At 37.7% G+C, this 13,007-nt stretch overlaps 1 protein-coding gene across 1 annotated transcript in view; it reads right to left on the bottom strand.

Moving 5' to 3' along the window:
• LOC122533053 overlaps positions 1 to 13,007 on the bottom strand; it is a 37,058-nt gene continuing 24,051 nt past the window's right edge. Inside the window, exon 5 of the mRNA XM_043662404.1 lies at positions 1 to 1,735. Coding sequence (XP_043518339.1) covers positions 1,684 to 1,735 — 52 coding nt within the window. The 3' untranslated portion in view covers positions 1 to 1,683. The remainder of the gene's footprint in view (positions 1,736 to 13,007) is intronic.

Raw genomic sequence — 13,007 nt, 5'->3', positions numbered from 1 at the left:
ATACGAGTGTTTAGAATTTGCAAAAGATTTAAACACAAATATTCAAGTATATATCTACTCGTGTCTGGAATTTTCTTTGCGTAACCAATCTTATACTTAAATACAATTAACCCGGGGCTTTCCTCGCGAATATCGAAGTGTAATAATCAACGTAGAATTTGCCCTGAAATTTCCGTTTCGAAAGGCCGGAGATAACAAACGAAGCGAGCACGAATTTCGATTGATAACAATTAGTGGAAAAACATGTCACGCGCGGAGCGACGGACAGGAGCCAAAAGAGTTCGATTAATTATCGAACGCGTACATCGAACTCCCCATAGCGAGACGATAACGAAAGGAAAATGATTCAGCTCGGACACAGCAGGCCAACAACAGATATACTTGATTCGCTGAAATCAGAATGCGCGGTTACAATCGACTTAGCCGGAATATTGATACGCGAAATCGTTTGCGCGTGTCTCGCGATAAACGCACTCTCGACCTTCGAAAACTTTAGCATGCATCGCGTGCATGATGTTTACACCTCGTTCAAGAAATTCGCCTCGTTTCTCTCGTGTTTCACAAATTCTCTCAAATCTATCTCTCAACTCTGTCTTTTTTTTTTTTTTTTCTTTTTCTTGCGATAAATTCTACTTCTACATTTCGACAATTCGAATTTGTTGAACAGAGAAAAAGAGAGAGAGAGAGAGAGAAAAAGTATACTCGACAAGAGTATAATCTTATCTGCCACCGTTATGGAAACGAAGCATCAGCTACCGGTCTGTTCGTCAGCGTTGCTCCGACTTTCCTGTCCCCTTTCTCTCAATCGACGCCTCTTCACACCTCGACAACGATCGTTCATCCTAAACGAATTCACCTCCCAACCGATCCCGAACGAACCGACTCGCGCTCGAAATCTCCGTCGCCGGTTATCTCTCTGGGTTACAATCTCGGGCAGCTCGGCTATCCGGGCTGAATTAAAAGAAAAAAAAAGAAAAAAGAAAACCGCGGGCATTTCTGCGGATCGTGGAACGAGACACAAAGTGAAAAGGGGGAGAGGCTAGTACGCCACCGTGTGCCGGAGTCCTCGTGCTACTACCGCACGTTATAACTGTTACGGGCAGGTGGGCACGCGTGCACGGAAACGTGATTCGATTCCTCGAATGTGTGCATACGCGCGAGAAACAGCCTGCTCGCGTAATCAAGCCTGCAATTTCTGATTGTTTACATGCGAGGGCATTGCCCGGATGCCGTTTACCTTACGTACATTCCAGGTGTTACCACTCCCTCCTTCTCGCCACCTCGCGATTCCAACCTCCTACCCAACCTCGCGAGGCGAACCTACCAACAACGCGTGCACGAACCGCGCGATCCATTCGCGATCGCACGGTCGTTCATTCGCTTGCGAGCAAAAAGTCAGCAGGCGTTAGACAGGCTCGAGATCCATTGGCGCACAGCTGTCACAGGCATTTGTAAGATTCGAATGACAATGGAGAAACACGATCCCTATGTCGTCTGTAGATCCACTGGCAGGCTCCAACTCTTCCTTCGACTGTCGCGCCGACGTTCCAATCCGACTCCTCGATTCGTCGCGCGCCACGACGATTTCTCCTCGGCCGGCGTTCGTTCAAACGCACGAAACGGAAATCGAGCTGGCCGGAAAAATGCAGCGACAGACATCTGGAAAGGTGAACGAATCTTCTCTCAGTCAATGAAATTCACGAGACGGCTGAAAGTATAGGATTGCGCTGAAACGCTGAAAAAAGAGAAATCGGAGTGCAGGGAGTAGGAGAAAGTTTATAATGTAATGAAAAATTCATTGTAAATATGTAATATAAATAAAGGACTGCGATATAAAATCAAATACACAACAAAGAGCTACAGTTCAAAGATCGTGTAGAAATATACAAATAGGTTGTTCTAGTGTGTTAAAATAGAGGGAACGCCTATGTACATCTTTAAAATCGTACCGTGTAAATGTAGAAAATTTCTAAAATGAAATGTAGAGAAAAGAAGCTCCACCAACAGATAGAAAGTTACAATTTGTCTCTGTCTACTAGCTACAAATGTAAATTTGTAGCTGATGTAAGGTATATAGGATTAAGAATACGATTAAGAATACACGTGTAGATCTAACGTGTGGATAGAACATGTGAGTTTGAGAAATGTAAGTTTTCTACGCCACGATTAGCCGACACTTGGCGCGAAAGCAGACTGTACTACAATATTAATCAACTGATTGCTTAATTGTTTAAACCATTGCACTAACGCTCTATTTATAAATTTTCTTTGGTCAATTTAGAGACTATTACAGATTGCAAATTTTTGAACTTCTATGAACTATGGAATCTAAATAAGACTCGTTTTATCTACCATATATTATAATAAATATTTTATAGCATAATATATGCATATAATTGCCAATTTAAAATGATCACAAATTAAAACATAAAATATAGATTGTACAATTATCATTTTAATAGATTTAATAGATTATATTATAATTATAATATAATAATTAATAACAATATAATAGCTATAAAGCCTAAAGGAATTATAACCGGAGAAATGAAACAAAAATAATCTACCAAACATCAATAAATGCTCTATCTTATTTTATAGGTATGTATATATATTCTCGTGTGTGTGCGCGTTTGTAAATTACACGTTCGTGCGTTTTGTAAATTTCTACAACTTTTGTAAAATCTCCCGAAATACGTATAGATAACGGTTGATAGACTGCGTAAACATCAGCAAGCTATCCTTCAGTTAAATCCTAATATGGGCTAATTAAGGACGAACGCGGCTGAAAGCGGCCGTCTTGTGGATGCACGGGCAAAATAATAACGCGCGTTATAAATATCCAGGATAGAGAATTGAAAAGGGAGAACGAGACAGGGAACGAGTCGTGTCGGATGATTTTTAGCGATATCCACGCCCGCACAATCTATTCTCCCGAACGGGTTTCCTTTCTAACGGCTAATAACGGGGCCCCGAGTCTCGAGTTGGGCACGAGAACGCGGTTTTTGACCGCCCGTTATTCCTTCTTCGTGCCGTCTCCCGAATCTGTCTGTAGAAGCCCCCCGTGGGACCTTCGGCTGATCCGTTAGAAACCATAGCGAAGTCTCGCCACGCGGCCGTATTAATTCTCGAATGTCACTGCTACGGCTGCTTCCTCGCCCCCTTTCCATTCCTCCACCTCCCCTCCCGCCCCTCGATTCGTTTACGTCTGCAACATTGTGCACGAGTACGCGTTTCACGTTTTCACTTCCCCTTATCTTATCATTATTATTTTAACCCCAGTTCTATTCTCGGTTCTTGCACTCAAATTTTTATATCTTTTTCAATACTTCAATACTTCAATACTCAGTTTTTTTTTTTTTTTGGCAAATAACCTGAGAAGGATTCATGGTGCTTTAAGAAAATATTTAACATCGAATTTTATAGTGTATAGTATAGAATAATATAGATTTTATAGAAATTTATAGTGTGGTACAGGTAATAGAAGATCTTTCATATTTTGTTTCTCGTTAACATTGGTAGGATCCTCAAATTCTCATCACTTTAGTTTAAAATGCATACATGATAAATAACATGATAGCAATGTACATTATGATGTACGCCGATGAAAATTTTTTTCATATTTTTCATATTTCGTTTTTTACTAATCATTGCCAGAATCAACGAATTTTTATCTTTTTTATTCTTTTATTACTGGAGTCTAGAAATTTTAATTTCATGCTCAATTTAGGGAATGGAATTTTTAATGAAAAAGAAAGGTCATAGAATTTAACTGAAAAATAGTGCACGCTAATAAAAATTTTAATTTCGTCTTTCCGAACAACTAATTCTGAATACTAATGTCATACATACGATACTATTCTCAACTGAAACTCGACTATTATGCTTATATTGGTAAAATTTGAAACAGATCTGGAAATATACATTTCGAGCATTTCAGACATTTGAAGAATGTTAAGATTTCAAAACTGATGATATCTGAGTAAATAAATACCTAAATATTATTCATATTAATTAATTATTCGCATCAATTCTTCAACCTTCACAAAAACGTAACGTGTGATAGGTAATTTCATAATTAAATACTTAATCATGATATTGTTCTTCATATTATTCATAACATTTAATATATTCTTATTTAATATATTATACCTATATATATGTGTGTGTGTGTGTGTGTGTGTGTAATGTTTGAACGCTCAATTATTCATTATATTAACATGTTACGTGTGCCACGCAAAATTTATGCATTTTGTCCTCATCATTTTTATAAAACATTATGTCACAATGAAAGTAGATTTTTTTATTCTAAAATATCATATACATTTACTTGTGCGCTATTTAAAAATCATTTGTCGATGATTTAATTTAATCTTACCTTGCTAATCTCAGGTTACCAATATAACACGTTGACTGCCATGTAAAATCTTTATGTTTTGCCTATAGCGAATAAATTTATGATAAACCGGCACATTTCTCGTATCACAGTATCATTTAGTTATTTACGTTATTTAGAATTCCTTTGTCGATTTTATCTAGTATTATATTGTCTTACTTTATCCTATTTTACTAGTCACTAGAAAATATATATTTAGTAATATAATAAAAGCACGTTTCTCGTCTTATAGTATTATATCCAGTTATTTTAATAATCATTTTGTTTCAATGTTTGATCCTGAAATATTTTCCATCTAGAAACTATTCAGTCACTAACGACTGGACTGCTTTTTATACAAATTTATGTTTTTGAGAATACAATTAAAGAGAACCTAAGACAAATAATTGCAAAGATAAAATTTTACATACATATTATAGAAAGCACTAAATAGAACAAAATAAAACGAACATGTGCCGATTTACACTGGTGCTGTCTCGCTATTCGAAAGAATTCGGTATAAGGATAATATAAAAAAAATATAAACACTAAAAACGCAAAATATTAGCATCGTTTCACTTTAAGAATTATTGAATTATCACGAGAAGATAAAGATTCATTAATCAACAATCAATCACGAGAGTTTAAGAGCGATATTATTATTCAAAATTTTCGCGTCGTTAGAAATCTCTACTAGAATTCAAAAATTTAATTTCTTTTCGTAACAAAACAAGTTGTTCTTTCGCTTTCAAATCTTCTCATAGAAATTCCCACAAAAAGTTCCGCCACCACCGTAGCGAAAATCAATCATTGCAGTTACGTTAAAACGAAACTTCCCTCCTCCCCCAAAAACTGAGGGACGATCAATCCTCTTCAATTTCGAAACAGATCGGCTGCAGATCGCCTACCTACGGCTCGCGTCTTGGCTAATTGCGATTCGCAAAAAAGGACGTCGTACATATTGCGGGCACGTGTAATATACGTGCGAGTACGTAACACTGGGGATAATGCCGGGTGAAGGACCGAACCGTGCATCGGATGGATGAACTGGTTGTCCGGCTGGTCGTGTGCTCGGTTGCTCGATTGCTCGATTGCTCGATTGCTCGATTGCTCGGCTTGCTCGGCTTGCTCGCCCGTTACCATCACTGACCACTGCCAATGGGTCGATAACCTGAGACCTCTTTCGCAGCCGAAATTTTCGAAGCTCGTTCTAGCATGTCGGATCGGGGCACGAAACGTGGAACACGCGCCGCCGCGCGCCTGTACGAACCACGGGAACACGAAATGTGGAACACATGGAGCACGCAACAGCCAACATCTTTCCCGCCTCTTGCTCGTCTCGTCTTCTCTCTGTCACCGTTTTCGTTCGTCGCTCGAAATTCATTTCGTCGCGGTTGTTATTCCGTGGTATCGTGAACGTGGACCGGGCAAAACGCAACTCTATTGCGTGCGAAAATTTGAATGCCGATCGCGGAGAAAATGTGGTCTGATTTTTACGCGTGCTTGGACGTTTGTGAAAACGTGATTAAAGAATTGGACGTAATTGCAGAGATAAAACATTTTTTGTAATCAGAATTAATGCTCTTTCTTGCGTCGCGTGCACGTTTGGATCTCGAAATTTTTCATAATTGTAGTCTATGAAAAATCCGCAGTCTACTGATTGAACGATCGAAGATTATGATAAATTATGAGAAATAATGATTAATGAATACAATAATCAAAATTTTCGAAGATTGTAATCATTTTAAATATCGCGGAAGAAGGGCACCTCTCGAAATCTCTGATTCGTCAAATCTAAATTACTCTAAAATTTTCGCTTGAAATGTCAAACGAATAAAATTACGTTAAAACGTAAAAGAGAGAAGCATGGTTTGGTTAGAATGAAAATGAGCCACTTCAGAAAACTTGGCTGAAAATTTGTAGGACACAAATAATTCACATAACCGTTGTCCATCGATTCTCCCTTCTACCAGTGATCTTTCATTTATTTCTAACGATACGAACAGTCCAGGCTCGATTAAACGAATAATCGAACCAGAAATTGTGTTCGTTCTGAATCGAAACTGAAGTAAACTCGATTTGAACGGGCCGTCAGTTCACGCGAAACACACCCGCGGTTTCCAATGAATGAACATAATCGGCGAAAAAGAAAAAAAAACGAAATAGCACCGGCCGCTATACGTAGACAAGCAATAAATGGACACCGGGGGCTTTCCAAGTCCGCGGGGGCTGCGACAATTCACCACGTGCCCAATTTAACAGCCGAATTGGCGCGCATTCCGTATCAACCTCGATTCCTTTCCTATCTCTCACTCCCCCCTCCCACCTCACCCCCCCCCCCGCCTCTTTCCTCGTTTCCTCCTCTTTCGAAAAGAAAAACGTCGGCGTCGAAAGAAACGCCGACCACGCGATTCGAAGCAACGATCGTAACCGATCGTTCGCGTGGGATCGTCGCGTTAACTTCTTTTCTTTTTTCCCTTTTTGTTTTTTTTTTTTTTTTTTCTCTTTTTTTCCTCTTGCACACGCCGAACGATTCTACTTTCCAACGTAATAGATCCCCTTGCGTTGCGCAAGAAGCGCGAAGAAAACCGGTGGACACGTCGATGGCTCGATACGATACGATGGTTACACTCGAGATCGTGGACCAGGGATTTTTCTCTTGTTTGAAACATTCATGTGAAAACCTTGCATCAGAGTATGCATGTTTTCACTCAAGTTGAAGTAAACATTTGAACGCCTGCAATGCTTTCAGAGATGCGCATGGCCAAAGTTTGGATTCCTACGGTATCGATCTTCTTCGAGGAAAAATAAATTATTCGCCATTTGTTATCGGGCTGTTAACGCTATTTTGTCAATATCAGTATTATCTAATTATGGACGAAATTAATGTGTATTCTGGCCTCGTTATTTTATAGTTGTACCGGTTAAACATGCTTGAAGGTTGTATAATCTTTTATATTTCCATAATTTTCAAACCGTTTCATTTACTTCCGATAATTTGCAACCTTCTGAGTTACTTTTTTATCCTTAACGTTCGCACATCTTTAGAATGCTGTTTTATGGATAAAAGAGTCTAACAGAGTCTTGATGACCCGCTGCAGACGAGCGATCGTGCCATTTTATTCTAAATAAATTTCACTGTATTCTTTTATGAAAAATTAAATTTCAACGCGAGTAATTTGTGGTAATTAAAGACACTTTTAAACATTCTGTTTCATCGAAAAGAATATAATTTTGCACTTAAAAGGGACTTAGACTCCATCAATTTTGTAGAACAATTACCTAGTTTTATCTTTTTATTAAAATAGTGTTATCCTCATCTATTGTCTTTGTTCGCACGGAACGTAAACGAAAATCTACAAATCGGAATCTTTGGGACCACATTGTCACGCGTTTTACAAATGTTTCTTCTGTAATTTTCTCCCGAAATTCATAAACCGATACGTGATAAATACACATCTTATCAACAATCACTTCTGATGAACATTTAACAACGAAAGAACAAAAATGAGACGCTTCAAATACACTCGTTGACAAATTATGAAAAACTGTTGTTTGATTGAATATTTTTATATATCATACACGACATTGCAACTGACAAAACGATATTGCATAGTGGTCGCTTTTTGTCCAAATATGTGAACAAAATTCATATTTTTGTTAGTTATAGTTGTTCATAACAAACAGATGAGTTTTAGACATTTTCTAATGCGTAAAATCTAGTTAAACATTTTTATTTAGATAGAAAACTACCGTCGCAGGGGGATGTTTCACTGCAAAGGAACGAAAATTTACCAATTGATTTGGAATGCGATTTCAAAACTCAACTGGATGGAACTCAATTACGAAAATTACAAATCCGTATCGATTTTTACGTCAGAGTTCTTCCTCTATTTTCCTCATAAAAGAATCCGAGCGACTCGTCTCATTGTATATTATAATCAATGTATATTTAAGAGCGCGCGACCAGATCTATTTCATAGATTTTCAACGACGAAACTCCACGGTCGGCGACAGAATTTCGCAGAAACGCAACGACAAAAGTCGCAACTCGGCTGCACACGCGCGGATCTTCGATCGGTGATTGCGTTACGGATTTCTCGGAGCTCGCGTTTGCCCGCATTACACGCATTCTTTCGCGCATCATCGTCTTTCAACGCCCTCCGCTCTCGTCCGAGTCCTCGCCACCGAATAACCACCGACACGTAATTGCAAAATTACGCCGCGCGTCGAAACGCGTTCCTTGCAAAATTCGTCAAAATACGGCCGGACGGATTTCGTAACGCGGCCAAGAAACTGGGTAACGAAATCGAATCGTCTCTGTTCTTCCTACGCGGTCTTTCTTTATTTTTTTTTTTTTTTTTTTTTTTTTTAATGTTGTTCCTCTCGTCCATCGTTCGTTGCTATCTCAGCAGAAATCGGAATGTCCAAGTAACCCAGTGGAGAGATTCAGTAGAGATATATATACGTATATTCTACGCGTCGATCCGCGTCTTACAATTAAAATGATAACGCGACGACAAAACGGTACGAGGCGAATGACGCTAACACCTTCGAGTGTCGGTGCTCGAAGGAGAACCTCGAGGTGAACGACCGCGGTTAAAGTGGCATAAGTGCCGTACACAAACCGTGTTCCAACATCTACCGATCCGTTTGGTCCTTCCTTCTCGAGCCGCGGCAACTTTATAATGATCGGCTTCGATTCGATCGAAAATTGCCCCGGTGGGGAAATATTAAATTTACGGCACGTAAGTCGAAGTATCCGACGTGTTGTTTAATGGCACGACAACTGCCACGTTCAGAGCAGTTGGACATTTGATACATTCTTTTAAGAATAACCTGAGATCTCATGATCCCCCATGACGATGACTGCGAAGAATAATTGCAATTCTTTGTACTGGACTTCTTGATGTTAATAGATAGAAAGAAGCCAAGCATGTTCTCAATAATCGAAACGTTGACGCGACGTTGAAATTAATTGCTGATGTGATTCTTTATGTAATTGACACTACTACATTACTAACCGAGGTTTGTTAATATTAACAAATATATATAAATATATAGGGGAGACAAAGTAGGTATTTCTTTCTTACAATGAATAAAAATGGTGAAGTTCTCGTTGAATCACTCTCGTTATATAATAATTTCTCACTTGCAATTGCAATTTCTTTCTTTCTTATGAAAAAAAAAGTTGAAATTGCAACGAAAAAAAATTACCTCTCCTCTTACATTAATATTTATAATGCTTTTATATCCTGTTGCACTATGAATTAATTATTAACGTGCATTAAAGTCTCGACGCACTTGATCAGTCATCGGACAAGTAAAAAATAATTGTACAATAATTTTATACTTGTACGAAAGTATAATAGATAGACAAAATGGAACAGTTGGAATATTAATTTCTTAAATATTGAAATAATTAAGGAAGATTTTCAATCGTGGAAACTCGAAACGGTGAAAGAGAAAGAAAGAAGGAGTGAAATCAAACATCACCGTACCGCTATCGAAATAAACGATCGACGAGAACCGAGCATTGATTATATACGTCGCGTCTGTATTTTTTCACTGGCTGTCAAGTTTCGTCGTTCCTTTGGCAATTTTGTCGGTCATCGTCGCGTGACAGAACGAGAAAAGGATGGAAAAGAAAAGTTAAGGTAAACGAGATAAGCAAGAGGACAGGCAAAAAGGAAATAAATTTCTTGCTATCTTGTACAAGTACACGGCAATTAAATCGACAAGCGGTCAATGCTCGACTGACCTCAACAACAGTAAAAGTGACAAACGGCTTCTCGTCCAAGTCGGCCGCGGAACTTGATTTCTCGATTCTTGCCCCGCAGCCTATCAAAATGATCTACTCGAAGCTCATTAGCCTTCGAACGATCTACATAGTCTCCCGTCTCGGAGTTTATTCACCCCTTTGTTAACTCTTCGTAGTCTCTCCGACGCTTCGAACTTAACACAATTAATACTAGACTCTTCGACGATTAAATCGTAAAAACTGGTATGAGAGAAATAAAGGGAAAAGAAATTTAGGATATAAAGGAGAAAAAAATCATCGAGGTGAAAAAGAAAACAAAAATCAACGAAATTGTTGAAATATTAAAATGAGTAACACTTGTGTGAGAATAAAGAAGAACTTTATAATGTTAATGTGAAGAGAAGAGATCGTTCAAATGTGAAGAAGTATAAAGAATAAAAAATTCGTAAATTCGTTGTAATCATTGAAATTTTGAAACTCAAAACGGATAACTAAAATGCTCGCAAATACGAGAGGAAAAAACCATTGAATTCTTTGAAAAATGTCTCGTTGAAAATTACAGATTGTTCAAATTATTGGAAAGTTTATTTGCATTACGTCAAAAATTTAGTAAAACAATTTAATAAATTATATTACTTACATACTCTTTGATGTATTATAAAATTTACTTTTCTTTCTCGTATTCTTAAAACCTATTTAACGACACAAAAGTCTCAATAAGAGAATTTAGTACAGTCTCAGGCGACTTTAATGCATTATAAAATATCTATTTTTCTTTCTCCACCGTTCACAACACGCGGAAAAAGAAAGAATTGCTCGACGACGGAAAAAAATTCAACGACGTAATTGAGCAAAGTCGTAGAAGAAAAATTCTTGCGCTGTTTTGCATCGCCTCCCGTATCTTGCCTCCGATCGAAATACTCTAGATACAGGGGCCGATGTTCGAAATCGGTGTACGAAACTGTGAGAAGTCTTAGGTCGTTGTACGCACAGTCGACAACCAGTAAGACTACGAAGAATTGTAAATGTGATCGCCAGGGTGATTGGTAGGGATTGGCTCGAAACGAGATCGAAATATCAACGCAAGCCTCTTAAACAGGAAACCTCGTTGGTATCTCTCGAGGAAACGTTCGTGTTCTCCGAGTCAGGGGCGTATCACGCGTCGTTGTTACAAAAAAAAAAAAAAATTTTTTTTCTTTTTTTTTGGTCATAATTACAATAACTATCGAAGCGAATTTCCAATTTATCGGCGAGAGACAAATCCTCTGTTCACGCATGTGAATCAACCTGACTCTCTAATTACGCGACGAGCATATTTACCATCAAACAACGTGCAACAATTAACAGATTACGAATTTTTATGTATTTACAGTGTATTTTAAAGTGCAAAATATTGTACATAATATTTATAAAGTATTTAACGTCCAATGATCTTCTACGTAATAGTTTTCTATCGAAGTTTTACTTTTTTCAATCACATTCCCAAAGATATAAATCTGCGTAGAGACCTAGCAGTTATGATTATCGATTGTAATAGGACTTCTTTTTCGCGGAACGTGGACACGCACGTGCGGTATAATCTCCGAGTCTAACCCTTCATTTAACTAGCAGGTATCATTAGACACAAGGAGATATAGCAATTTAGGGTTTCGTATTATAACACCCAGTTATAACACTTCAATTTCTTGAAGTTTCATAAAATTATAAGATTAATGACAGAATTACTAAAAAAGTAGAATTCTATGGTGCAAATTAATTGAAAATAATCATGAATTAACGTTGTTTGTTAATAAATTTGAAATTAATTGAAGAAAGTATTCTCATTAATCTAAGAGCTGTCGAATTTTAGACAATTTATTCGATAAGAAATTATTAAATCATTATTGACGAAGGGTTTTGTAATTTTGTACATTTGTCCGATCATGTTTCACAGTGACGCAGAACGATTTTTATAGAATTATCTTTGTTACTATTCGAACTTTGTTACTATTGTTAGTCTTTATTTTTATTAATTACAAATCTTTGATTTCTTTTCTTCTCAGATAGATAATGCAGCATAATGTAAATCGTACATTTTCTCAAGACATGAACAAATGGATATACCAACTTCAAAAAGCCCCTTCTTGAACAACTTAACAATTTTTTATTCAATAAATAACCATCTAAAATACTTCAATTTTATTACTAATCTCCATCAGAAAGAGTGAGACAAAACATGAAACGAGAATGCTCAACATTTTAATGATTTAAATATAAATTAGGAACCTAATATAAACTGAATAAATATAAATTAATGCTAATGCTCTAATTATTGTTATCTAATATACGTTACCCTAATAAATTATTACTCATCAAATAATTGATATAAATTGTTATTATCCCCTGCCAACCCGACGATGACCCGTTCGAGCGTTAATAATAATAAATAGCGTCGTTGTGGTGGTTAACTATGGTCAACCGATCGTCGATCCGTTCCTGTGACCAGCCGTTTACTACGATCGATCGGTATGCGACGTGCCGCACACTCGCTCTTACCTTTCGGATCGCATGATCCAAACCTTCGAAAGGACGTTGACCGGTGTTGTACCAAGAGTGTAGCAAGTGTATCAAATGCTTATGCAGCTAGGCATAAGAGTATGTCGCCGTACATCGTATGTACACTGTTGAACGAGCGCGTTCGTTGCGACTCGCGAACGAGAGGGGCGGGAGGGGGGAGAAGAAACTCTCTAACAAAAGAGACAGAGACAGAGACAGAGGGAAAAGAGAGAGACAGAGAGAGAAAGTAGAGTTTCCTCTGGTACATATTTGCACCGGACACGTGCACCTCTTTTCCTTTTTTTCTTTTCTTTCCTTTTCTTTTTTTTTTTTTTT

The sequence above is a fragment of the Frieseomelitta varia genome, unplaced genomic scaffold (assembly GCF_011392965.1).
Source record: "Frieseomelitta varia isolate USP_RPSP 00005682 unplaced genomic scaffold, Fvar_1.2 scaffold_491, whole genome shotgun sequence".
Classification (NCBI taxonomy): Eukaryota; Metazoa; Arthropoda; class Insecta; order Hymenoptera; family Apidae; genus Frieseomelitta; species Frieseomelitta varia.
Note: the sequence above shows the minus strand (reverse complement) of the source record. Positions and strands in the feature narration are given on the sequence as shown.